This window comes from Phyllobates terribilis, unplaced genomic scaffold, assembly GCF_046119375.1.
Source record: "Phyllobates terribilis strain yellow unplaced genomic scaffold, ASM4611937v1 Scaffold_11__3_contigs__length_659146591, whole genome shotgun sequence".
NCBI classification, from domain to species: Eukaryota; Metazoa; Chordata; class Amphibia; order Anura; family Dendrobatidae; genus Phyllobates; species Phyllobates terribilis.
In genome coordinates this window covers 123,908,950-123,936,849 of record NW_027362771.1, presented here as the reverse complement: position 1 = coordinate 123,936,849, position 27,900 = coordinate 123,908,950, and the positions used below count along the sequence as shown (strand labels likewise).

The window sequence follows — 27,900 nt, the reverse complement described above, 5'->3', positions numbered from 1 at the left end:
CGAAAGGAACTGTTAAATCGGGAACCAGACACCGTGGGAAATCCATGTTTTTTGTCTGCGGCTTTATCTAGGATGTCATCTAGACCTTTGCCGAACAAGAAGTCCCCCTCACAAGGGATTGAGCACAGTTTAGACTTTGACTGCACATCTCCTGGCCAGCTCTTGAGCCATAGCGCCCTACGGGCTGCATTAGAGAGGTTTGCAGACCGGGCAGCCATCCTAACTGAATCTGCCGATGCATCTGCCAGGAATGCAGCCGCTCCCTGCACAAGAGGAAGGTCTGATAGAATTTTCTCCCTGGACACATTCCTCCTGATCTGGTCTTCCAATTGTTGAAGCCAGATCATCATAGATCTAGCAGTGCAAGTCGCTGCTACTGCCGGTTTAAGGGCCCCTGCTGACGACTCCCAGGTTTGCTTAAGGAAGGACTCCGCTTTTTTATCCAGCGGGTCTTTTAAGGCTCCTAAATCCTCCAAGGGCAGAGTGGATTTTTTTGAAGATTTTGAAATGGCCACGTCAATCTTAGGGGTTTTGTCCCATTTAGCCGCATCCTCAAAGGGGTACCTCCGCTTGGAGGATGACGGCAGCTGACCCTTCCTCTCCGGTTTCTTCCATTCCCTTTCTATCAGAGATTTAATCCTGTCATTGACCGGGAATGAGCGTCTCCTCCTTTGGTCTAAGCCCCCGAACATAACATCCTGGACTGTTCTGGGCACTTTGGTATCGGTAATACCCATAGTCCCTCTGACGGCTTTAACTAGTCTCTCAGTATTATCAACCGAAAAACAAGGTCTGCCCCCCCCATTATCATCCGAAGACTCCGATGACGATGAGGAGTGATTAGAGGAGGAAGGCAGTTCTCTCGTAAAACGGGACTCCACTGATTCCTCTGATTCTGAAGAAACTAGTTTTCGCTTCTTCTTTTTGAGTGAGGTTAAGCCTCTTAAAGACTCTCTGACCTCTGTCTGGATTAGATCCTTTAATTCTAAAGAAAACTTGGGGGACTCCTCTGCAATGGTTTTCTGAATACAGTCTGAGCAAAGGTTTTTGGCATAGGAGGTGGGAAGACCGATTTTGCATAAAGCACACTCCCTGTTTTTATTTTTAGCACTACACTTCTTCGCCTCCTGCCCCAAGAAATAAAAGGAGAAGAAGGAGGAAAAGAGAGAGAGAGAGAGAAGAGCACATTATTCAAGGTGAGACTTTCACGAAGATCACTCACCACACTGCCGTTCAGACTAGGGTACCGGAGGCGGTGGTTGCCGTTCACATGAGGGCTCCCATCTGGCGGAGGCGGACTGACGAAGTCTTTTCTGACCAGTCTTGCCGGAACTCGTACGCCCCTCACTGCTGTGACTTTGTCGATGGGAAGATTCCCGTTCCATTTGTTTGAGCTGCTTGCGCTGCTCTGATGGCTGTGGCTGCTGCTGTACTTCCTGTGGCGGTGACAGCTGCTGCCCAGGTGACTGCGGTTCCTCATTCATCATGGCGGGGATGCAGACACCGCCATCCTGATTGCTCCCCATCCTTAAAAGCAGTAGGGCTCCACCTCCTTTAGGCTCCTCCCCTTCCGGCAGCATGCTCATCTCTCTTTTTTTTTTTTTTTTTTTTTTTAATTTTAGCCAGCTGGCGCGCTACCCGCAGATCCACCTGCCTCTGCGCGTGCGCAGACCAGCGGCACCCGGCGCGCTTGCAGCGGGATGACAGCTTCCCACCCGCGCATGCGCAGACCCGGTTTCCGGCGCACTCCGTGATAGGGCGCGTCAGCACCCCGCGCGTGCGCAGCCCGGACTTCCGGCGCGCTCCGTCACAGGGTGCGACGCGACCCCCACGTGCGCAGCCCGGAAGACCTGCCGGCCGGCGCGCTCAGTTCATCTTTGCGAGGCGCAGACCCGGCCGCAGGCCCCGGCGCACGCGGGGAGGCATCCAAAGGAAAACAGCACCTCCTCCCCACACGCAGACCCGGGCAGCAGCCAGACGGGCTGGGAACAGGGACCATCTGCTGCTTCCACGGCCTCCAGGCCGCACCGTCCATAATCCAGGTACGTGAGGTACCACCTGGTGAGGCTCCCATCAGGGACAGGAACCAAAACTGATGCGGAGGAGAGGTACCGCCTTTTTATTCAGTAGGTTCCTGTCCTTGGTGGGCGGATACCCTCTCTCAGGTGGTGCTGTCATGGGAGAAGGGGAAAATTAACTTTATTCTCAACTGCATTTGTGTTTCAGACACAGGGCCGGCGCCAGTTCAGTCACCGCTCTGAGAATACAGAGCATCAACTGCGCCTCCGACCAACACTGGCTCTGCATTAGGGCTGGCTGTATTCTCAGAGCGGTGACTGAACCCGCACAGGCACAGCCCCCGTGACCGAATCCCGAATGCTGTCGGGGTGAATAAAGTTAATTTTCTCCATGCATCGTTCAGTTAATTGTAGGTTAAGGCTGGGTGCCCACATAGCGTTTTTCAAGCGTTTATGCTGCGGAATTTTAATTTTTACGGTTCACACTGTATAAATCCATGCCGTTTGCATGGATTTATATAGTGTGACCTAGTTGTCAAGCACTTTCCAAGTGATGCTAAAATCGCCTGGAAAGCGCTTGTCAATCTGCATGTGGAAACGCATGTGAATCCGCATGTATTCTGCAGGAAAAGCGCATGCACAATCTGCATGCGTTTTTTCTGCCAGGGAGATGCAGAAATGCTGCAGAAATTTTCTGCTTCATTTCTGCATGGTGGGCACATAGCCTTAGTAAAGCTATTAACCCCATATCTGCAGGTTAACAGCATTTTTTCTGGTAGCAGGTTTCCTTTAAGCCGAGCTTCCAGCAGCGATCGTGTGGGCAGATAGCAAATTTGCTTGCTTTGCTTTATTTACTTTAATTTCTTGCACGAACCCCTTCCTGACCAGGATATAAACTTAAGTCCAATGTCAGGAAGGGGTTAATGGTTGAATTTTGTCACTTTAGTCCGGCGAACAGATCAGATGCAGTTGCGACGACCCTTTTATAGACAGTATGGAGAATATAACCTTCAATATAACCACAGACAGAAATTCTAGGTAACACAACTGCATGAGGCAAATCACTATTGCTTCTGAAGAGTTAGTGGTAAGAAGTTGTTCCTCATGTTACATACTAAAAAAGACATGACCTAGAAAAACTGACCTATACATATCATATCCGGATGAAACCAGCTGCATCTGCCAATCCCTTTATAGCAAGATAATGGGAAGGCAATGTAACAGCTTATGTGTGGTCACTATAACCCCGGTGTCACGGCTATGTACACATACCTTCCTGTACAGCTGCAGCAGCAGCCAGCCGGCGAACTGGTTGGACCTGGGAGGAGCTGTTCTTCCGTAACGTCACATTCTCCGGTCCCAACTGGAAGTGCGGAGCATTAAATGGGTTCACCCGGGCAAGCTGGGCAACAGTGGAGTACATGGTGGCAGCTGTGGATTTAAAGGAGGACTGTCATCATACAAGCTTGGTAAGTTTGTTCTGGTTCATAGAGCTGCTGAGTATATTTGTTCGATCCTCAGAGAATACACTGGCACACTATTTTAGACTTTATCTGAATGTGATAACTAAGCAAACAGTTAAGCCCCAGGCTGTTCCAACACACTGATGTACATTCAAAACCGGGTGAAGAGTGAAGTGGTTGTCCATAGCAACAATCAGGTTTCCACTTGGGTTTTTTTTTTTTTTTTTAAACCATTCTAGGAAACAAAAGATATACTGTAATATGATTGGTGACTGTGGGCAAGTCCTCTGTACTAGTGATAGGCAGTCTGGATCTTTTTGGATCATTAGGCTCTGCTCTATTAGATTGCAAGCAGATCTCTATTAATTATGGTTCAAATGCAGGTAAAGAAATTTATGTTAAAGTCTGATAGCACAGAATGACTGTTCAGACCAAGTACAGGTGCTCGGTGCACCCTTGGTTTGGCCAAAAATCAACAGTCAAATATGATCATAACCCCACCCCAGCTGCAGCCCACCAATGAAAGAGCATTGTTCAGGCTAGGTGGAAACCATTTTGGTCAAACACTGTGATTTTACACCCAGTGGGGGCCAATCAGAACCTACAAGTGGCTCTTACTGGGGTTCGAGCTCCCCCATCATTTACAGAAGGGGCCGGGCAGCTAGTCATGCCGGATTGGTCACCAACGACCCACAATTACCCCCCTATGAGTTTTCATAAGGTCTTTGACCAATAAAAGTTTCCATGCAGCCATCAGAGCAGCAATCACTCCACCTAACAGTCTTACACCACATGGAGAACAGACTGCATCAGCTTATTCTTCCCTGCAGGCACAATTGGCAGTTATAGCAATGGCTGAGAATGAGGCAGCCTGGGATGACGTCCTGATCAGCGCCATCGCTTCCCCCAGATTAGCGCTAAAGATAGAACTTACATAAATCATCACTGTAGACCCCACTAGTGGTAGAGACCCCTGTGTGGCACCCAAGGGCATCACTGGCTCAGTGGAAGTGAAAACTGGGCCCTGTGGTCTATTTATAGGTCTCTGCTGCAGTGGAGCACAGGAGCAGGCATTCTCTGAGGACAGCCGGCCATAGCTGGGGGTCCTGATTCAGAACAGAGTGTGTGGCCCACTGAGCCGATAGTGCAGGATGTGAGCTGGTGCGGCCGTAGGACGCGGTGTGACCCCGCAGATATACGGCTCACTAGGGTCTACGTTACTGGGCCGCCTGTAAATGCGCTCTCTGCACACCGCCAAACCGGCCACACTGGTGTCACCCACGCTACCCGGCAGAGGGCCCGAAGCCCCTCACACTGCGGCCTGCCCGCACTCACCTAGAAGATGGCGCTCACTCTGCCGTCACCGGCTAACAGAGTGACTGTTTGCGGGTAAAGTCCGGCTGTAAGGGAGGGAGGAACGGGCACAGGAGCTGGCAGCTGCGGCTAACACATCCCCTCTATTAAAGAAAACGAATAGTCTCTGCTCTCCACACCCATAATTTCGGACTTGGAGAGCAGTGAGGAAGCTGACCTCAGCGTGTGAGGGCGCATGACAGTGACGTCATGCTCTACGTTCTTACACGCTGAAATTAGCTGCCGACATCAGAGCAGGAAGCAGCGCTGCCAGGGAGCGGAAGGAAGGTGAGTAGAATGTTTTGTTTTTTTTGTGTGCGGCCATCTGTGGCTGGATGGGGGCCGCGGGCCACCTGTACGGGGATGTTGGTCCACCTTTTGCCCCATTCAAAATAAAACAATAAAAAAATCAAATATACATATATTTGGTATCGCCTCGTTCAGAATCGCCCGATCTATCAATAAATAAAAAGAATTAGTCTGATCAGTAAACTGCATAATGAGGAAAAAAAACAAATGCCCGAATTACGTTTTTTTGCTCGCTGAAACATTGTAATAAAGTGCAATAACAGGCGATCAAAACACCGTATCTACCCCAATCAATAAAAACGTCAGCCCAGGGCACAAAAAATAAGCCCTCACCCTGCCCCAAATCCCGAAAAATAGAGACGTTACGGGTCTCGGAAAATAGCGACTTTTTTTTTTTTTTACAACAAACTCTGCATTTTTTTGTCACCACTTAACTAAAAATGAACCTATACATCTTTGGTATGTACGAACCTCTTAATGTCCTGGGGAATCATACTGGCAGGTCAGTTTTAGCATTTAGTGAACGTGGTGTTAAAAAAAAAAAAAAACAACTGTGGAATAATGATGGGCGAGCACATTGTAATATTCGGGTGCTCGACCCAAGCAGTGAGCCCAATGTAAGTCTATGGGAAACTTGAGCATTTTTCAGGCGGCTCCCCCCGGCAGTCTGCAGAGGGCCTAAAAATTGCCCAAATCGATGGGAACAGTGCTCAAATCACATGGGAACAGCATGGGGAAGACATCTGGAAGCATTTCTGACTCCCAGGTCACTGATGTCAACAATGTTGTCAGAGGCATAGGCGGATTATAATGAGGGCAATCTGGGCTACCGCCCGGGGCCTCGGAGTGTCTATGGCCAGATTGCCCTCATTATATGTGCGGCACATACCGGCACACAGTGGCGGGGGGGGCCCCCGGACCGCTCCCCCAGCAGCGGCGCACGGCCGCTGTTTCTTCTTCGGCTGGGCCAGCACTGCAGCAGTTAACTTCCCTGTGCTGGCCCGGCCGCGTCACTGCTAGGAGACACGGCCCTGTGCACAGCCGTGTCTCCTAGCTGTGACATCACGCCGTGGTGAGTCTGTGTATGTATGTATGTATGTGTGTGTGTGTGTGCAGGCAGATATCATTGTGTTATGTCTGTTTATATGTATTTTTGTGTTTCAAATGTGTTTATGCTTGTATGTATATGTCTATATATGTTTGTGTGCGTGCGTGACTGCGTGCGGCCTCCTGCTGAGTATAGATGGCACCGTGCGGCCTCCTGCTGTCTCTGGGGGCGCCGTGCAGCCTCCTGCTGTGTATAGATGGCGCCTTGCGGCCTCCCGCTGTGTATAGATGGCGCCTTGCGGCCTCCTGCTGTGTATAGATGGCGCCGTGCGGCCTCCCGCTGTGTATAGATGGCGCCGTGCGGCCTCCCGCTGTGTATAGATGGCGCCGTGCGGCCTCCCGCTGTGTATAGATGGCGCCGTGCGGCCTCCCGCTGTGTATAGATGGCGCTGTGCGGCCTCCCGCTGTGTATAGATGGCGCCGTGCGGCCTCCCGCTGTGTATAGATGGCGCCGTGTGGCCTCTCGCTGTGTATAGATGGCGCCGTGCCATCTATACAATTAATGTAAGGCTATGTGCCCACGATGCAGAAATGCTTCGGATTTTTTTTGAGCGATTCTGCATCTCCCTGGCAGAAAATACGCATGTGGATTGTACATGCGTTTTTCCTGCCAGGGACTTGCGGATGTGAAGCCGTCTTCACATGCGTTTCCGCATGCAGGTTGACAAGCGCTTTCCAAGCGATTTTAGCATCACTTGGAAAGTGCTTGACAACTTGGTCACACTATATAAATCCATGCAACCGGCATGGATTTATATAGTGTGACCGTAAAAGAATGGTAAAAAATAAATATATAATTACCTTCTGATGGCCAGCCGACCTCAGCGGTCGCATGACCCGTCACATGACTAAATGACGTCACGGCAGGTCCTTTTCAGACCATCGCGAGCTGCCGGCAAGCCAGGACGCATCGGATAAAGACACCTGGGACCGTCAGAAGGTAAGTATAATATTTATTTTATTCTTTTTTTACAGGTTCTATGGTACCCGGGTCCGGAGGAGAGTCTCCTCTTCTCCAAACCCGGGTACCATCCGCAAATTGAAACGCATGGATTCTGCATGTACAGATGCAGTGATGCGGATTCCATGTGTTCCAATGCAAGTCAATGGTGGCGAAAGCGCCGTGCGTCCGCAAAATAATTGGTAGTGCTGCAGATTTTTCCGCAATGATAATCCGCAGCGGAAATTTCCGCAGCATGTGCACAGCACATGAGGATTATCATTGGGTAACATGGCAGACCTTCTACCAAGCGTTTTTTAAGCTTTTCTGCAGCGGAATTGCCGCTGCGGAAATGCTTAAAAAACTCATAGTGGACACACAGCCAAAAAAAAATTATTATAATTAATATTGTGCCAAATTAATTTCACGTGAACGATCACATGATCTATCACAGGGGATCCTGTGACATGTCACGTGATACATCAGGTGTGTGTGTGTGTGTGTGTGTGGGGAGGGGGGGCCCGCGCCTTCTAAACTGCCTGGGGCCCTTGCTACTCTTAATCCACCCCTGGTCAGAGGTATTATGCCACTTTTACGGACTCACAATAAAGCATACAAAAACGAAACCAAAATGGATTTTACTGGGAAATATGTTAAGGAACATCCTTTCCAGGGTAATGATTTGTATATAAGGCGAAATAAATAACCAAACACACAAATAGCCCAAGGTGGAGGAGTATGTTCACATGTAGAGTTTTTGATGTGTTTTTGCACTTTTGCATTCCTTTCAACCGTGACAAATACATTCACCGGGAAATGTCATTTTAACATTTTACAACCTTATCTGGCCATGTGGTGTGTGACACATCATCAGACACATCCTGTTTCATTGATGAAGGAGGGACTCTGAAAGTCACAAAGCCTATTTTTATAGGGCCATCAGGCGGCCTTTACTATTCTTAGAGAGCCATCAGCCGGCTATGCTTTGTTCCCTTTACTAAAGAGCGGGTCTCCTATACTGTTATTGCGTATGCAGTGAGTGGAAGGGTTGCCCAAAATTTGGACGCACCCCAATACCCCTTTGAAAATTTGGACGCACCCCAATACCCCTTTGAAGAGACTTACTTTTCAGGAGACCCTCCACTATGTTCCCATTATTAGGAAGTGGGTCTCCCATACTTTTTGCCTATGCAGTGAATGCAAGGATTGCCAAAAATTGGGAGGCACTCCAATGCCCCTTGGAAGAGACGTGGAGGAGGGCCTCATAAAAAAAAAATTCCCATTAGAAAGGAGCTGGCCTCCTATACTTGTAATGCCCATGCACGAAGTGTATGGGCTGACAAACATTTACTCCTGGGGGTATACAGGAACATACTGTATAAAAAAAATTTTTTACGGGCATCCTAAACACCCTTTAAGAAAATCATGTCATATGGTGGTGGAGGATGAGAAGGAGGAGGACAAGAGCCAATAGACAAAATCAGGAAGCGTATACCCATGTGTGGGTGTGAAGAGGTGCATGGGAAAAGCCGCAGGGCAGGCCATGATCTCCAAGGCGTAGAGAGCCAGTACATTCCACGTGTCCAGCTTGGATACTCAATAATTATAAGGCAGAGGAATCATGCAGGACGTTGGTATGGTACTCCATCAGCATCTTTCCAAACTTTGCACTCCTTGTGAGAGTACCCCGCACCTCAGGTCCTGTGCAATGGGAGGGGCTGAGAAAATTCTCCCAGAACTTTGACAGTGTTCCCCTGCCTCTGCTGGATTGGAGTTGTGTCTCTCTCCTGTACTCCTTGGTTGTCCAACAAACTGTGACCTCTGCCGCCAGCGTTTTCAGATGGGAATTTTTTTAATAGTTCCGCAACAAGGGCCTTCTGGTACTGCCCCATTTTTGTAGACCTGTCCGCCTCAGGAATAAGAGATATAAAGTTCTCCTTGTAGCGTGGGTCTAGAAATGTCACCAACCAGTTATGACTGTCACCCAAAATTTTGAGAACGCGAGGGTCATGAGAAAGGCAGCGTAACATAAACTCAGCCATGCGTGCCAGACTACTAACAGGCAAGACTTCCGTGTCCTCACCAAGAGGACGACTGACCATGCTCTCCTTTTCCTCTCTGTCCTCAGGCCATCCACGCTGAACAGACGGTATGACAGTTGTGCAGGTAGTACTGTTTATATCGCATAAAACTAGCTCCTGTTCTTCCTCTTCTTCATTGTCACCCAATCCACGTTGGGATGAGATGAGTCTGGGCTGTGTGTAATCACCCTATATAGTTCCTTGCTCCATCTCATCGTGCTCCGCCTGCAATGCATCCTCTTTGATTGTGAGCAGACAGCGTTTCAGAAAACAGAGAAGCGGGATGGTGACGCTAATTATGGCGTCGCTAATTATGGCGTCATCGCCGCTCACCATCTTGGTGGAGTCCTCAAAGTTTTGGAGGATGGTACATATGTGTGACATCCATGTCCACTCCTGAGGTCTTATGTGTGGAGTCTGAACTGAATACCGACAGCCTTGTTGATGCTGGTACTCAACAACTGCCTTCTTCTGCTCACAAATCCTTCCCAACATCTGCAGTGTAGAGTTCCAACGCGTGGGGACATCACACACCAGTCTGTGAGCTGGAAGCTGCAAACGCTGCTGAAACACGGCAAGGGCGGCGGAAGCTGCAGGTGACTTTCTAAAATGGGCACACAGGCGGCATACTTTAACAAGCAGATCCGACAGCTCCGGGTATGATTTGAGAAACCGCTGAACCACGAGGTGAAGCACATGGGCCAGGCATGATACGTGTGTGAGCTTGCCTCATCTCAGAGCCGCTACCAGGTTCCGGCCATTGTCACACACGACCATGCCTGGCTGTAGGTTCAGTGGTGTGAGCCACAGATCTGCCTGCTTTTTTAAAGCTGTCCACAACTCTTCAGCATTGTGCAGTTTGTCACCTAAGCATATTAGCTTCAGCACAGCCTGTTGCCGCTTGGCCGAGGCAGTGCTTCAAGCTTGTGACTGATGTAGACTATGGGGGCAACCCTGATTGACCTAGGGCCAGCAATCCTTGGCGTCGGGAGGGTGTGTTCTGTCCCAAAGTCCGACTGGGTCCCAGCTTCCACTATATTAGTGTGCCGTCAGCGAGATGTACCGTCCCTGCCCACAAGCACTTGTCCACGTGTCCGTGGTTAGGTGTACTTTCCCTGTAACTGCATTGTTGGGAGCACGGCTAATGTTTTGGGACACGTGCTTGTGCAATGCAGGGACGGCACACTGGGAGAAATAGTAGTGGCTGGGGACCGAGTATCGAGGGATGGCGGCCGCCATCAGGTTGCGGAATGCTTCCATCTCCACGGCAACATTTCGAGCGCAAGCAGTCATGAAGTGTGGGAATTTTGTAGTGTGGCCTTTGTGGCGTTGGCTGCTTATTTGCGCTTGCGTTCCATGGACTAGGGTATGGACAATTGAACGCTGCGCTGGGACAACAATGTGCTTGCTGATAGTGCTAGTTGAGAGTGTGCAACGACAGGTGCAGGGCAGGAGGCATCTTCGCATGCACCATGGACAGGGGATTGGCTTGCGTGCACAACAGCAGAAGAAGCAGTGATGCCACCCGCAGACACTGTTCCTGGACCCTGGGGTTCGGCCCACAAAGTCGGGTGCTTTGCTGCCATGTGCCTGATCATGCTGGTGGTGGTCAGGCTGGTCGTTTTGCCACCCCTGCTGATGCTGGCCTGGCAGGTGGTGCAAATGGCCTTTTTGGGGTTATCGGCAGAGTCTTTAAAAACAACCAGACTCGGGAAGACCTAACAGTTGTACTGGCAATTTCCTTCGTGTTGGTGTTACGGGGAACGGTTGCCTGCCTTCTGTCTGCGGCCACCACACTGCTTCTTCCTGCCTGTTGGGATGCTCTGCCTCCCTCCCCCTGTGTGCTGCTGTCCTCGTTCTGCATGTCCTCCTGCCAGGTTGGGTCAGTTACTATATCATCCACCACCTCGTCTTCCACTTCCGCACCCTGGTCCTCGTCCTGACTTTCTGGCAATTGTGTCTCATCATCGTCCACCTCTTGTGACACTTTCCCACCGTCGCCTTCGTGTGACCGTGGCTGCTCAAATATTTGCATGCGATCTCCTCTTGCCCCACTTCAAGTGGACTGGGCAAGAGGCCCGGATTTATAAATGGAAAAATGAACAGCTCTTCAGAGTGTCCAAGTGTGGGATCAGTTGTCTCCGGGCACTCGGCATGGTGGGAGGAAGAAGGATTAGGGTGAGGAATATGCAGTCCAGACTCACGGCTACTGAGACATGACCGTGTGGAAGACAGGGTGGTGGTGGTGGCAAAGTGACTGGAAGCATTATCCGCTATCCCAACAACCTTTTGACACTGTTCTGGGTTCAATAGCGGTGTGCTGCGGTCTCCTAGGAATTGGGACACGAAGGTGGGGCGAAAAGATGTGAGTGTTTGTTGTGGCACAATTTCAGCTTTCCCACGGCCTTGGCCTCTGCATGCACCATCACCATCACCTCCAGTTCTCCTGTCCCTTGCCATGCGCTTTGCTCATTTTAAACGGAGGACAATACCTTCCACGCTCACTACGAATGGCTGAATTTGGAGCGAAGTTATATGTGATCCATGCATGCGCTTTGCTCATTTTAAATGGAGGACAATACCTTCCACGCTCACTACGAATGGCTGAATTTGAAGCGAAGTTATATGTGATCCATGTGACGGAGAAACCACAGTTTTAAATAGCTGGATATTTAGCGCTTTAATATGGAAAGGATCTGGCTGTATTCTGCACTGCCAACAAGCAAATGGAAAAACGGTGTTCTCTGGATTGCTTTTTAAGCAAATAATGAGGATTAAGATCCAAAAAAAAATTATTCCTGGCCCCTGAGACCTGGGCCTATGTGTAGAAATGTCTAACAGCAGCAGACAGAACTGAAATGGAGCCTCTTGTGCTATATGCACTGCAGTCTGCTATATACCCTGCCTGCCTATTTAAACTGCCTGCCTGATATCTCTGCAGATGAATTAGTCCTCAGAAGGACTGTTTGTTGAGATGGGTATGTGTAATATACTTCTGTTCTATCTACACTACCTAATAAACAAGCAAATCTCTCCCTATCTCAGCCGCACCTCTCCCTACACTGCCTGATTGCGGAGTAGACTGACGAGCACGGCGGCGCCAGGTCTGATATAGACCTGATGACGCTGTGCGGCCAGCCAATCACTGTAATGCCGCAACCAACATGGCTGCGGCAATACAGCGAATGGCAGGGAGGAGACCCGAGCATCTCGCAAGTACTCAGCGTGCTCCGAGCATCTCGAGTACTGAGATGCTCGGGCGAATATCAAGTCCTTGCGAGTATGCTCACCCATCACTACTGTGGAATTGTACTTGTTTTGCAATTTCACTGAACTTGGAATTTTTTTCCCCTTTTTCCAGTACATGATATGGTAAAACCAATGGTGTCTTTCAAAAGTTCAACTTGTCCCACAAAAAATAAGCCCTCACATGGACATATTGACTGAAAAATAAAAAAATTAAGGCTCTGGGAAGAAGGGGAGCAAAATACGGAAAATGTCCCGGGGGTGAAGGGGTTAAGCACTAACAGGCAGGCAGTTCCTACCTGCCTGTTGTGCCCGGTGCCGTTCTTCCCCGACACAGAGCAGTCACAGACCGTTCCTGCCGGCGATTCAGTTGCCTCTGCTGACGACCTGTCGACAAAGCGGTGATTATTTTCCGCTGTGCTCTGTTAACAGGGCAGGACTTCCGATGTTATTCTGATAGGCAGTGGGAATCAGGCTGTCAAACTGTCCCTCCCCTTTAACAGAGCATAGTGGAAAAGAATCCATTGCTCTGTTGAGGGAGGGGGATCCAATTAGAACATCTGCTATGGGGCCCCATGATTTTTATGTATGCCCCTGTCTGCATAGTCTCCAATGTCACAGAAAGAGGTCATCTCCACCGTGACCTTTACCACCTACCCAGCCAGCACATACAGTTATATGAAAAAGTTTGGGCACCCCTATTAATCTTAAGCTTCATGTTTTATAAAAATTGGTGTTTTTGCAACAGCTATTTCAGTTTGATATATGTAATAACTGTTGGACACAGTAATGTTTCTGCCTTGAAATGAGGTTTATTGTACTAACAGAAAATGTGCAATCTGCATTCAAACAAAATTTGACAGGTGCAAAAGTATGGGCACCCTTATCATTTTCTTGTTTTAAATACTCCTACCTACTTTTTACTGACTTACTAAAGCACTTTTTTTGGTTTTGTAACCTCATTGAGCTTTGAACTTCATAGCCAGGTGTATGCAATCATGAGAAAAGCTACTTAAAGTGGCCACTTGCAAGTTGTTCTCCTGTTTGAATCTCCTCTGAAGAGTGGCATCATGGGCTCCTCAAAACAACTGTCAAATGATCTGAAAACAAAGATTATTCAACATAGTTGTTCAGGGGAAGGATACAAAAAGCTGTCTCAGAGATTTAACCTGTCAGTTTCCGCTGTGAGGAACATAGTAAGGAAATGGAAGAACACAGGGACAGTTCTTGTTAAGGCCCGAAGTGGCAGGCCAAGAAAAACATCAGAAAGGCAGAGAAGAAGAATGGTGAGATCAGTCAAGGACAATCCTCAGACCACCTCCAGAGAGCTGCAGCATCAACTTGCTGCAGATGGTGTCACTGTGCATCGGTCAACTATTCAACGCACTTTGCACAAGGAGAAGCTGTATGGGAGAGTGATGCGAAAGAAGCCGTTTCTGCAAGCACGCCACAAACAGAGTCGGCTGAGGTATGCAAAAGCACATTTGGAGAAGCCAATTTCTTTTTGGAAGAAGGTCCTGTGGACTGATGAAACCAAGTTTGAGTTGTTTAGTCATACAAAAAGGCGTTATGCATGGCGGCAAAAAAACACAGCATTCCAAGAAAAACACTTGCTACCCACAGTAAAATTTGGTGGAGGTCCCATCATGCTTTGGGGCTGTGTGGCCAATGCCGGCACCGGGAATCTTGTTAAAGTTGAGGGATGCATGGATTCCACTCAGTATCAGCAGATTCTTGACAATAATGTTCAAGAATCAGTAATAAAGTTGAAGTTACGCAGGGGATGGATCTTTCAGCAAGACAATGATCCAAAACACCACTCCAAATCTACTCAGGCATTCATGCAGAGGAACAATTACAATGTTCTGGAATGGCCATCCCAGTCCCCAGACCTGAATATCATTGAACATCTGTGGGATCATTTGAAGAGGGCTGTCCATGCTCGGCGACCATCAATCTTAACTGAACTGGAATTGTTTTGTAAAGAGGAACGGTCAAAAATACCTTCATCCAGGAAATCATTAAAAGCTACAGGAAGCGACTAGAGGCTGTTATTTTTGCAAAAGGAGGATCTACTAAATATTAATGTCACTTTTCTGGTGAGGTGCCCATACTTATGCACCTGTCAAATTTTGTTTGAATGCAGATTGCACATTTTCTGTTAGTACAATAAACCTCATTTCAAGGCAGAAACATTACTGTGTCCAACAGTTATTACATATATCAAACTGAAATAGCTGTTGCAAAAACACCAAGCACATTGCTTCTAGAAAAATGTATGTTCCATTGATACAGACAGTTAGAATGGGGCATATGGGGCCCACAGGAGGGTCTGACCCTAGGGGCCCACACTGCAGCTATATGCAAAATATATAAGTGCTGTAATCCACTTTAGAGTGGAGCGTTGACTGTAAAACACAGGCGGCTCCTGCACATCTACTGTAAGCCACAATAACAGGGATGTACAAATAGTAGTTTGCATTAAAGGGGTTCTTTGATGAAAACAAGTTATCACCGATCCACAGTATAGGTTGTTATGTTTAATTTTTTTATATCTTGCTTCATTGTTTTCCTAAATAATCTATTCTATGTCTGAAGGCTCTGCTTAAGACTTGCATCATGGAATGTCTGACTAAGATACTGGTTTCCTGTAAATTCCCTGACAAGAAAGTTTTACGTTGGGCCAAGGGAAGTGTGTTATCACTGATTGTCTATTTCAGTTTCCTGTTCAGTTGTATGTAAGAATTGTAGTTCCGTTTTTATCTAGCTAATAAATGTGGTGAGTCTTAGTTGCCACACAGAAGACTCTACCTGCTGACAATGCACGTTGCATGTATTTTTTCTCTCTCCCTTCATCGATGAAGTATTTTAATTTGAATCTCACTGGCAATGGCAAGACCCTTTGCTGTCTATTCCAAAGTTCTCCCTAATAACAAAGAGGGTCTCCTCTGGACCCGTCAACAATGATCTCTCTGGGAATCACTGAATAAATCCACGGTAAGTAATCCCTTGTATTACTAATAATTCAGTGTTACCTAGAGGGCTCCAGGACGGGTAATTGGTGGTCCTAACAAGACAATAATTTTTGAAGCCTTGCCAGTGATTGAAGGATTTTTTTTTTTTCTGAGCAAAATTTGTTGTCTTATATGTTTCAATGTTTTTAGTTTTTTTTCTAGATGTATAATTGACGGTTGAATGATAATTGAATGAAGTGACGAGTAACCAACCTTGCCCAGCGTGTCGGGATTAGGCACCGCCGCAGTTCTCCTGTATATTTCAGGAGTTGGAGGATTGTTTTATGTTGTTTGTTTTGTCTACGTCATAAATGTCTGGTATGATATTGTAAACTGAGGATCCTTGAATGTTGGACTGAATGATTTTTGATTGACCAATAAGGGACTACGGTCTCTGCTTGATAAGGGATCCCGTTAGGTGTGTTCCTTCACATGTGGTGGAGAGGACAATCGGTCCGTAAGAGGATCAGGGAAGTGTGATTGCCTATAACAGAGGAATCCTTCACGGTAAGGTAGTACTCTGAGGGTATTAAATTCCCCTGTAAATTGGTAAGGGTACCCTCAAGAAAGGGGTAACTGAATGCAGTTTTTAGTCCAAATTCAGCAGGGGGATTAATATCAGCGATTGTGCAGTGTGCATTGAGTGACTGACGTATTGTTATGTCGTTTTTGATGAATCAAAATTGTCATGCAGTGCCTTTACAAGGTGTAGAAGGAAAACCTTTGAACTGGGTAGTAAAAACACCACTACGCCCCCACCTGGGTGACTTCCTTTTTTTATCCTGGAACTAACCCAGTTGATAGAGAAACTGCAGATGCAGCTATTTAATAATTGTAGATTACCTCAGGAAATGTTATATGATCATGCAGAAATAATTGTAATAGTAAGTGGAGCAGTAGGCTTGGTATTGCTATTTGTTTGGTTGTGTGTAAGAATCTCCCTAGCTCACAGGGCTGGAAAATCGGTGTTAGTACTTCCTTAAAGATCTGTCTTCCGAGGCTCAGAGGAGACTGGGACAGGATCAGCTACGTCTTTCGAGGAGACTGGGACGGGATCAAATTTAGAGTCTGAGAGGCTCTAGGTGTGCTGAAGAGAGTTCCACGGTAACTCTGGCACAGTGATTGCAGTCATGGGGACTGGCAACAGTACGGAATTGACTAACCTAAAGGGCGTGGCCCCAGTTCTAGCATGTGAGATAGTGGAGAGACAGAAAGGAAAAGAAGCAGTAGAGGGATGTGAAATAATATTGAGGAAATTTGGTATGGGAAAGTGAGGAAATCTGGAAGAGAAGGAATGGGAGAAATATATCTGCAATTGGGAAGGATGGTTGAAAGATAAAAACAAACTAGTTACTCGGGCGGGAGCTCGGGTCTCCACCCCCTGCACATTTGGCGCTCTTTACAGAGCCAATGAACATGCAGGGATTGCCAGCCAGTCACTGAAATGCCGCAGCCATGTTGTTTATGGGCATTACAGTGATTGGCTGGCCGCTCAGCATCACTTCGAGTATTTAAAACCGGGCGCCGCCATCTTGGAAACAGTCGCTCCGGATCAGACAGTGTAGGGAGAGTGCTGCAGAGTTAGGGAGAGATATATAGTGCGAAATAGGTAGTGTAGGATCTCTAAAGCCTGCCAAATCAAACAAACAGTCCTTCTCAGGACTAATATCCATCCCAGATATCAGGCAGGCAGGCTGTATAGGAGACGCAGTGGTTATACCAGCAAACGCTGCATTACAGTCCTGTGTGCTCCTGTTGGTCAAATTGCTAGACTTATCCCCCGGTCTCATCTAAATCCTGTATTTTTTTTTTCCTCAGTCAGACTGTACAAATACGCGTCATATTAACCTTTTGGTATTCGCCCCCCCCCCCCCCCCCAAAAAAAAAATGAGTGTGTCTGTGACTGTTCAGACACCAATATATCTGTTTAAAAGAGTCTGGTGTAGGCCAGAGAAATAGAACTGTGATTTTCCTCTTCCACGGTTCTAATCTCCTTTTTATTACCCTTTTTCCATTGATAGTGCGAGTGTAAGCTATTTTACTTCATTTAAATGGGCAAGGCGCGTGGCAAGGGACGTGGAACTGGACGTTCTGGTGATGGTGCGTGTAGAGGACGGGGCCGTGGCCAAGGTGAAAATGTGCCACAACCAACAGCCACATCTTCTCGCTCCCACTTCTTGACTGAATTACTAGGGAAGCACACTACAACTCCAGTATTGCGAACTGATCAGTGTGAACAGGTTATTAATTGGATAGCAGATAATACTTCCAGTTACCTGGGCACCACCACCTCCGATCTGTCTTCCACACGGTCAACTCTTAGTAGCCGTGAGTCTCAACCGCATACTCTTCCTCACCCTGATGCTCCTTCCTCCCACCATGCCGAGTGTTGTCAGACAGCAACTGATCCCACACTTGGACACTCTGAAGAGCTGTTCACTGGTCCATTTCCATATTTGTGCCCCTCGCCTGCTCCGCTTGAAGTTGTGGAAGAGGAGATCCCATGTAACGATGCCCAAATATTTGAACAGCCACGGCCACAGGAAGTCGACGCTGGCAATTTGTCACAAGAGGTGGACGATGACGAGACACAATTGCCACGAAGTGAGGAGGATCATGATGAGGAAGAGGAGGATGTGGTGGATGATCTAGTAACTGACCCAACGTGGCAGGAGGCCCTGCAGAGCGAGGCCAGCAGCACACAGGGGGAGGAAGGCAGAGTACCCCAACAGGCAGGAAGAAGCAGTGTGGTGGCCGCACACAGAAGGCGGGCAACAGTTCCCCGTAACACCAACACGAGGGACGTTGCAATCACAACCGGTAGGTCTTCCAGAGTATGGAATTTTTTTAAAGACTCTGCTGATAACCCCAAAAAGGCAATTTGTACCACCCGCCATGCCAGCATCAGCAGGGGTGACAAAACTACCAGCCTGACCACCACCAGCATGATCAGGCACATGTCAGCAAAGCACCCGACTTTGTGGGGCGAACCCCAGGGTCCACGACCAGTGTCAGCGGGTGTCACCACTGCTTCTTCTGCTGTTGTGCGTGTAATAGAACCCCCTGTTGTGCGTGCAAGGCAATCCCCTGTCCATACTGCATGCAAAGATGCCCGCTCCTCTCAGTCTTCACTTGTTATGGCAGTTTCTCAAGAAACAGCATCAACGTCCATATCCCAGACCTTTGAATGAAAGCGCAAGTTCGCAGCCAACGCCACACAGGCCACAGTCCTAAATTCGCACATTTCACGACTGCTTGCATTGGAAATGCTGCCTTTTAGGCTGGTGGAGACTGAATCCTTCCGCAACCTTATAGCGGTGGCCGTCCCTTGGTACTTGGTCCCCAGCCGACACTATTTTGCCCGGTTTGCCATCCCCGCACTACACAAGCATGTGTCCCAAAACATCTGCCGTGCCCTCAACAACGCAGTTACTGGGAGAGTCCACCTGACAACGGACACGTGGACAAGTGCTTGTGGCCAGGGACGGTACATCTCCCTGACGGCACACTGGGTAAACATAGCGGAAGCCGGGACCCAGTCGGACCTTGGGACGCAACACATCCTCCCCACACCGAGGATTGCGGGCCCTATGTCAGTCAGAGTTGCCCCCACAGTGTACAGCTCCTGCGCATCATCCTCCTCCTCATGTTCAGCCTCCATCTCAGATATCACATCAGTTACAAGCTGGAAGCACTGCAGTACTGCCTCAGCCAAGCGGCAACAGGCTGTGCTGAAACTCATAAGCTTAGGTGATAAACCTCACACTGCTTGTGAGTTGTGGACAGCTGTGAAAGAGCAGGCAGATCTGTGGCTGAGACCGCTGAACCTACATCCAGGCATGGTCATGTGTGACAATGGCTGTAACCTGATGGCGGCTCTGAGGCGAGGCGAGATCACACACGTACCATGCCTGGCTCATGTGCTTAACCTCGTGGTTCAGCGGTTTCTTAAATCATACCCCGAGTTGCCAGATCTGCTCGTCAAAGTACGCCGCCTGTCAGCTCATTTTCGGAAGTCGGCTACAACTTCCGCCGCCCTTGCTGTGTTGCAGCAGCGTTTGCAGCTTCCGGCACACCGACTGGTGTGTGATGTCCCCACACGTTGGAACTCTACCCTCCACATGTTGCTAAGGATTTGTGAGCAGAAGAGAGCAGTTGTGGAGTACCAGCTGCAACAAGGCCGTCGATATTCAGGTCAGACTCCACACATAAGACCTCAGGAGTGGACCTGGATGTCTGACATATGTACCATCTTGACAAACTTTGAGGAGTCCACCAAGATGGTGAGTGGCGATGACGCCATCACTTGTCTGTCTTTTGCAACGCTCTCTGCAGAGAATTAAAGAGGAGGCATTGCAGCCAGAGTATGATGAGATGGATCAAGAAGCCGTAATGTGCGATTACACACAGCCCAGCCTCATCTCATTCCAACGTGCATTGGGGGACAATAAGGGAGAGGAGGAGGAGGAAGAACTGGAGCTGGTATCATGCGCTGTAGACGGTAGTACCTGTACAACTGTCATACAGTCGGGTTCAGCGTGGGTGGCCTGAGGACAGGGGGGAGGAGGAGGAGGAGAGCATGGTCAGTCGTCATCTTGGTGAGGACAAGGAAGTCTTGCCCGTTACCAGTCTGGCACGCATGGCTGACTTTGTTACGCTGCCTTAACTGTGACCCTCGCGTTGTCAAAATGTTGGGTGACAGTCATTACTGGTTGGTGACACTTGTAGATCCCCGCTACAAGGAGAACTTTCACTCTCTTATTCCTGAGGTGGAGAGGTCTACAAAAATAGGGCAGTACCAGAAGGACCTTGCTGCAGAACTGTTAAAAAAATTCCCTTCTGAACACGCTAGCGGCAGAGGTCACAGTTCGTTGACCAACCAAGGCGTACAGACGAGAGAGACGCAGCTCCAATCCAGCAGAGGCAGGGGAACACTGTCAACATTCTGGGACAGTTTTCTGAGACCCGCCCAGCTTACAGGCCCTGAGGCGCGAGGTACTCTCAGAAGGAGTGGAAAGTTTCAAAAGATGGTGAGGGAGTACCTTGCCGACCGTACCAGTGTCCTCCGTGACTCCTCTTTGCCTTTTAATTATTGGGTATCCAAGCTGGACACTTGGAATGAGCTCGCTCTGTACGCCTTGGAGGTCCTGGCCTGCCCTGCCGCTAGCGTGTTATCGGAGCGTGTTTTTAGTGCCGCTGGGAGATTTATAACTGATAAGCGCACTCGCCTGTCAACTGACAATGCTGACAAGCTGACCCTTATCAAAATGAACAAGGGCTGGATTGGGCCAGACTTCTCATCACCACCAAATGACAGCAGAGTAACATAACGTCAAATCCACTGTGTTATTTCAGGAGGTGTATTCCCATGCACCGCTTCACACCCACACATGGGTATACGCTTCCTCATTTCGGCTGTTTTTTTGCTCTTCTTCTTATCCTCAGCCTCCACCACCACTATACCACCAGGGTGACCGTGGTCCGTGTTGCCAGCATTGCAAGTTCCTCCGTCCTAATTTTTGGCAGCTTTTGCTTGGAAGGCATAGGCAAAGACTATGGGAGACCCACTCCCCAATAATGGGAATGTTTTTAATATGCTGTATTGCATGGCTCTTGTAAGGGGCATGAAAACCGTCTTGTTAAGCTACTGTGACCTCCACCACTTTTCCAAGAGGCATTGATATTGTCTTTTTATTCCACTGTGACCTCCACCATTCTTCCAAGGGGCATTAAAACCGTCTTGTTAAGCTACTGCGACCTCCACGTCTCTTCCAAGGGGCATTAAAACCGTCTTGTTAAGCTACTGCGACCTCCACGTCTCTTCCAAGGGGCATTAAAATCATCTTGTTAAGCTACTGAATCCTCCACCACTTTTCCAAGGGGCATTGATGTTGTCTTTTTATTCCACTGCGACCTCCCACCATTCTTCCAAGGGGCATTAAAACCGTCTTGTTAAGCTACTGCGACCTCCACCATTCTTGCAAGGGGCATTAAAACCGTCTTGTTAAGCTACTGCGTCCCCCACCACTTTTCCAAGGGGCATTGATATTGTCTTTTTATTCCACTGCGACCTCCACCATTCTTCCAACGGGCATTGCACTTCCTCCTAATTTTATTCAACTTTTGCTTTTCAATGCATAGGCGAACACTAAGGGAGACCCACTCCCCAATAATGGGTAGAAGGTTTTTAGTATGCTGTAATCCACGTCTGTTTCAAGGGGCATTGCAGTTCCTCATAATTTTTGGAAAGCCTTCCATTCACTGCTTAGGCCAACAGTGTACAGGAGACCCAGTTGCTATAAATGGAAAAAACGGTTTAGTTAAGGCCCTCTGACCTCCATGTCACTTCCAAGGGGCATTGGAATGCCTCGAAATTTTTGGTAGGCATTGCACTCATTGCATGCCCTATAACTGTGTAGCCGAACCGCTCCTTTTGGTACAGAAACATATCCTACAAGACATGTGTGGTTGACTGGCCTGATATTGATGTGAATGGTCCCTGTTCCTTCTGCTCTTTCTCCTTTGCCACCACCTCATCCATCATTCATCACCTGAAGCTTTGTTTTAACGGGAGTCATAGAACTGGGATAGTAGCAGGAAAACATACAGCAATCCTCGGAGGAGGTAGGATATGCGCCAAAACGCTGACCACCTCAGGCCTAGCCGCTACTACATACATGCGCTTGCATTCCAAGAAAACAAAGCAGATGCTAACTTCTATCATCATCATCATGCTCCTCACCTTGGCACTCTCAACTCCCCTGATGGAGAAGCCAGGGCCCACCGGAGGAGTCTGGTTCTCTGGTGGGCTCGTCCAATGCTGCCCTAAAGCAGGCCAGGCTAAGAAAAGTGTGGGGGAAGTTGACAGGAGAAATAGGGGCGGGTGGGGACCGAGTATGGACACCCGGCCGCCCCCTGGCGGCTGGGGACTGAGCGTGGACACCCGGCCGCCGGGCGGCTGGGGACTGAGTATGGATACCAGGCCGCCGACGCAGCCATGACATGGTGGCCGCCGTCTGCCTCCACATGCCTAAAACGCCCAATTTCAAGTGCAAGCAAGCTAGCAGTAAGGTATTGTGGCCTGGGGGGGGGGGCGTGTGTGGCAGGTTGCACACTTACGCTTGCATTGCAAGGAATGGGGGAGTTACAATTGAACACTGCCCTGGGACAAGGACTTGCACGGGGATAGTTGCAAGTCTGCATCTTCTGATGCAGCAAGGATCACTTCTGATGGGCACACTTTTAGGCAGTGACCTGCGTGTCAGAGATGCTTCCAGGGGTCTTCCCCATGCTGTTCCCATGTCTTTTCAGCACTGTATGCATGTGTCACACAGCACATGGCCAGATAAGGTTGTAAAATGTTAAAATGACATTTCCCGGTGAATGCATTTGTCACGGTTGAAAGCAATACAAAAGTGCAAAAACGCATAAAAAATGCTACTTGTGAACATAGCCCAAGGTATGGAGGAGTATTTTTGTTTTTGGTTATTTATTTTACCTTATACACAAGTCTTTACCCTGGAAAGGAAGTTCCTTAACATATTTCACAGGAAAACCGTTTCAGTTTTGTTTTTGAACGTTTTATTGTGAGCCCGTAAAAGTGGCTTAATACCTCTGACTACATTGTTGACAGCAGTGACTTGGGGGTCAGAAATGCTTCCTGGAGTGATGCCCATGCTGTCCCCATGTCTTTTGAGCACTGTCACTATCGTTTTGGGCACTTTTTAGGCTTTCTACAGACTGCCGGGGGTGCCTCCGCAAAAATGCTCGGGTCTCCCCTAGACTAACATTGGGCTCGTTGCTCGGGTCGAGCACCCGAGTATCACGGTGAGCTCGGCCTGAGCTTCGAGCACCCGAGCATTTTAGTGCTCGCTCAACACTAGTCCTTACCCAAGAACATGGTGGTAGGCAGCCCCATCTAGGGTATTACTCTGTAACCCTAGATCCAGTCATTATGGGGTCTCCTACCTGTTAGAGCTGTGGCAGCTGCTTCAGAACTCATTTAAAAGATAGGACATAGTGTTAGGAAGCCCCCTCACACTTCAAGTTCCTCATGCTGTATCTGAAATACTTCAACAGGCTCAGACCCGCCACCTCTCAACATCAAGGTTGACAAAATATGAAGTCTCACTCCTTACACCCCCCATATAACTATCAAACGCTGTAATGTTCTAAATTCAGCTACACTACTTCCAGTGGATTTAGAAAAGGGCGGAAAGTATCAGGATGGGGAAGAGGGAGGGACCATGAGCCAAGACCTGCCCCTGTTTTTCAAATTAGCAGATGAAGCTCAGATTGATATGGCACATGAACATGATTGTCAGGCATTGATGGAAGCTGAAATAAAGGGCTTGGCAAATATTACTGATGTACCACTCACTAACCCCTCTGCTGAGTATTTTGTAGATGATTCCAGAGCTTGGGACAGTGAACAAGGATGATTCATCACCGGGTATGCAGTAGTCCCCAATAGTAAGGCAGTGATATAAGAATCACTCCCCTCCAGCTGCTCTGCGCAAGAGGCGGAGTTTAAAGCACTCGCTGCAGCGTGTAATCTGGGAAAAGGTAAAGAAATTTAATGTATTTTCTGACTCGCAATATGCTTATGGTGTTGCAACATGACTTTGGCGCCATTTGGCGAAGCCGTAATTTCTTGACCTCTGCTGGCAAACCTATAAGGAATGCACAAGCGGTAGAGCAGCTACTCACAGCACTCACCCTTCCCCGAAGGGCAGCCATAGTTAAAGTGTCAGCACACACTCGGGAACAAATTCCCCTTGCAGTAGGGAATGCCTTGGCCGACCAAGCGGCTAAGGAAGCAGCATGACTACCTCTGACAGAGATACTGGCTATAGCAGGTGCGGGAACCCCAGGAGACTCAGAGTCAGGGAGTGCAGGAAGCCCCCTTTCAAATAAGGAGACATCCCCTGCACCGGTCCCAGTGGCCGTGGACTTCAAACTCCTGCAGGTGTTCCAGACCCAGCCCCCCCACAAGCAGAATGCATGGGTCAAAGCGGGCGCCGTACAGTCAGTGTCAGGGGTATGGCAGGTAAACAAACGTATTTGCCTTCCACGCTGCCTGTTCCCCATGATGGCTGCCCTTGCACATTCTCCGGTGCATAACTCAAAGGGTGTTATGTGTGCAGTGGTGCTTCAAAACTGGTGTGCCCCCGAGTTCCCGAATACGACTGCAAAGCATGTTCAAGAATGTCTAGTTTGTGCAAAACATAACCCTGGTAGGCCTATTCGAGTACCACAGAAATGCACACCAAAACCAGATTACCCATTTCAGAGACTGCAGGTGGACTACATACAGCTACCTAAGGTGGGTAATTATGAAAATGCTCTGGTATGCATTGACCTTTTCTCTGGGTGGCCAGAAGCTTGGGCGGTGACTAAAGCAAACACAAAAACTACTGCTAAAAAATTGATCAGTGAGGTGGTTTGTAGATATGGGGTGCACGAAACTATAGAAAGTGACAGAGGAACCCACTTTACTGGGGAACTAATGAAACAAATCATGGTCACTCTTGGGATAGAACAGGCTTTCCATGTTCCCTATCATCCACAAAGTGGAACGCCTCAATGGTACCTTGAAACTAAAAATCCAAAAGTGCATGGAAGAAACACACTTGTCCTGGGTAGATTGTTTGCCCATAGCATTGTATTCAGTGAGGACCGCCCCAAGGGGGAGGGAGAAGCTGTCCCCATATGAAATACTGTTTGGTACTGTCCCTAAGACAGGGTTGTATTTCCCACAGCAGCTTCAGGCCTCCACTGTTCTTTCACTGAATATGTTCTGGCGTTGCATAAACATTTGACTGTTACTCATTATCGTCTTCTTTCCTCTATCCCAGACCCCAATTGCCTCAGCGGCACTCACATTTTGGTACCAGGAGACTGGGTCGTGGTAAAGAGACATATGATGAAACCACTGGAGCCCAGATACAGTGAACCATTCCAAGTGCTGTTAACCACTGCCACTTCTGTCAAGTTTCAAGGCAAGGACACTTGGATCCACGCCAGCCATTGTAAAAAGGTCTTGAACCCCATCAGCAGCAAAGATGATGACCCTGTTTGTTTGGACTATGGTGATAGTAACAGTACCCCTTGCACTAACTCTCCATGAAGTACTTAAAGAGAACTGGGATAACAAACTGATAAAGCATCACCAAGTCTTTCTCCAAGACATGAACTCTAATGACCGTCCTAAGAACTGTTGGATATGCACCCATAGTCCAATATCCTCCAATACTATGCCTTATATAGCCATTCCAGTGACTTTTTGAAAGAAATATTTTACTTAACTACACTTTTCCTATTAGACGAAGAACAACAACAACAAAAAAAGAAGGCTGTAGGTCTAACTGTAGCTGCTTGGGTGACTGAGCCATGGTTGTTGTTTAACAGGAGTGATCCGCCTCTAAGTCAGACTGAAATCCCTTGGGCGACCAGTCGTGTTGACCTCTCCTGTTATCTGAACTTTACCTCTTGCAGCTGTATTCAGATAAAATCCAGAGGGTTTCCTTTCTCTACAGCTGACTATTCAGAGTGTAATGGATCTGCTACCACTACTATGCAGTGTATAGCAGTTGATGCCACTCTCAATCCTAAACTTCATTGTGTAAATGTAACCTTGCAAAATCTAATATCAGGTTTTACCTCAAATGACACTCAGTATCAGGGAAAAATGATGTAAAAATTAAGCACCACCTTGTTATCTAAATGGATTGCTAGTCTGTTCAACAACACTGTTGTTGGAGCACCAGAGAGTTTATATATTGTATGTGGACATCAGGCTTACAAGTGGTTACCCACAACAATTTCACAGGAGTTTGCACACTGGCCTTTCTGACACCTTCTACTTTTATAGTACCACACACAAGAGTAGATATTAAAGCAATCCCTCTACACACTGTACAGACCAGCTGCAGACGACAAGCCCAGACCAAATGGTAAACCACATCTTGTAGAAATGGGGGTGGCTAACAAATTTTTTAGCCATTTTTTTTTTATTTATTTACCCATTCATAATGCAAATGTGGGATAAGTTGGTAGAAGCGACTGATTATCTAGATGACCAGATCTTCCAGATTCTTCATGTTCTCAATGCATCCAATATTAAACAGAAACAACTAATTGCAGTTAGCAACCAACACACCATAGTGCTAGATTACTTGACTGCTAGAGAGGGTGGGATGTGTCAGATAATAGGCCCTACCTGTTCCCACTACATAGACCCTGCAGGAAATTTCCAGGTAAAAACCAAGATAGAGATAGTTAGAGAAATGAGGGATGCGTAGCTCCAAGAACATCCTGTCAACAAAGATTCCTGGTGGAGCGACACTTTCTCATTTCTTAATCCTGTCAGTTGGTTCAAGGGTATAGCTGGATGGCTAATGGGCATCCTACAAGGTATTCTACAAATAGGAATTTTGATATTACTAGTGTATATAGTTGCCAGGATTAGTATATTTGCTGTTAAGAAACTATGCAACAAAACACGCAAGATTAAGCACCACAGGCCAGCAAAATATAATACCACTTCTCCTATAAACATGAGATTTACAAGCAAGATATCTGTCGGTGAACAGGATTCGTCCCCTCCAGGCTTCTATAGCATGGGGAAGTAGCTGATGAATAAATTGTTTTGTAAAATAATAAAAAGGGAGGAGTTGGTTATTTTTTTTATATCTTGCTTCATTATTTAGAATGGATTGTTTTCCTATGTCTGAAGCCTCTGCTTAAGACTTGCATCATGAAATGTCTGACTAAGATACTGGTTTCCTGTAAATTCCCTGACAAGAAGGTTTTACGTTGGGCCAAGGGAAGTGTGTTATCACTGATTGTCTATTTCAGTTTCCTGTTCAGTTGTATGTAAGAATTGTAGTTCCGTTTTTGTCTAGCTAATAAATGTGGTGAGTCTTAGTTGCGACACAGAAGACTCTACCTGCTGACAATACACGTCGCATGTACGAGTGTCTCTCTCCCTTCATCGATGAAGTATTTTAATTTGAATCTCACTGGCAATGTGAAGACCCTTTGCTGTCTATTCCAAAGTTCTCCCTAATAACAAAGAGGGTCTCCATAACAAGGTGATGATGACTTATTGATCGGTGGAATCTGACAATTGGAAACTGCACCGATCGGAAGAATGGGGAAATTATATCCCCATATTTAAATGCACAGGCAGTTTAGATGTCTGACCATAGCTCGATTCATCCTCTTTGGGGCTTCCAGGAAAAGCCAAGCCATCGCAGTCGCTTAGGGAATGAATGAATCAGTGGTCAAGTCGAACATGAGTTCCATTCTAATGGGGATAAAAGTTCCACATTCTGCTGATCGGCCAAGTCTCAGCAGTCGAATCCT

At 47.8% G+C, this 27,900-nt stretch overlaps 1 protein-coding gene and 1 long non-coding RNA gene across 2 annotated transcripts in view; one reads left to right on the top strand and one right to left on the bottom strand.

Moving 5' to 3' along the window:
- The window catches only part of LOC141165731 (solute carrier family 25 member 3-like), a 39,798-nt gene extending 34,930 nt beyond the window's left edge, over window positions 1-4,868 (bottom strand). Inside the window, exons 1-2 of the mRNA XM_073651586.1 lie at window positions 4,817-4,868; window positions 3,291-3,449 (exon numbers count right to left, since the gene is read on the bottom strand). Coding sequence (XP_073507687.1) covers window positions 3,291-3,441 — 151 coding nt within the window. The 5' untranslated portion in view covers window positions 3,442-3,449; window positions 4,817-4,868. The remainder of the gene's footprint in view (window positions 1-3,290; window positions 3,450-4,816) is intronic.
- LOC141165733 (uncharacterized) lies at window positions 3,210-27,716 on the top strand. Its single transcript, XR_012251193.1, has 3 exons — window positions 3,210-3,487; window positions 23,938-24,096; window positions 25,389-27,716. It is a non-coding gene; the product is annotated as an uncharacterized lncRNA (long non-coding RNA).
- Window positions 27,717-27,900: the final 184 nt, after the last annotated feature.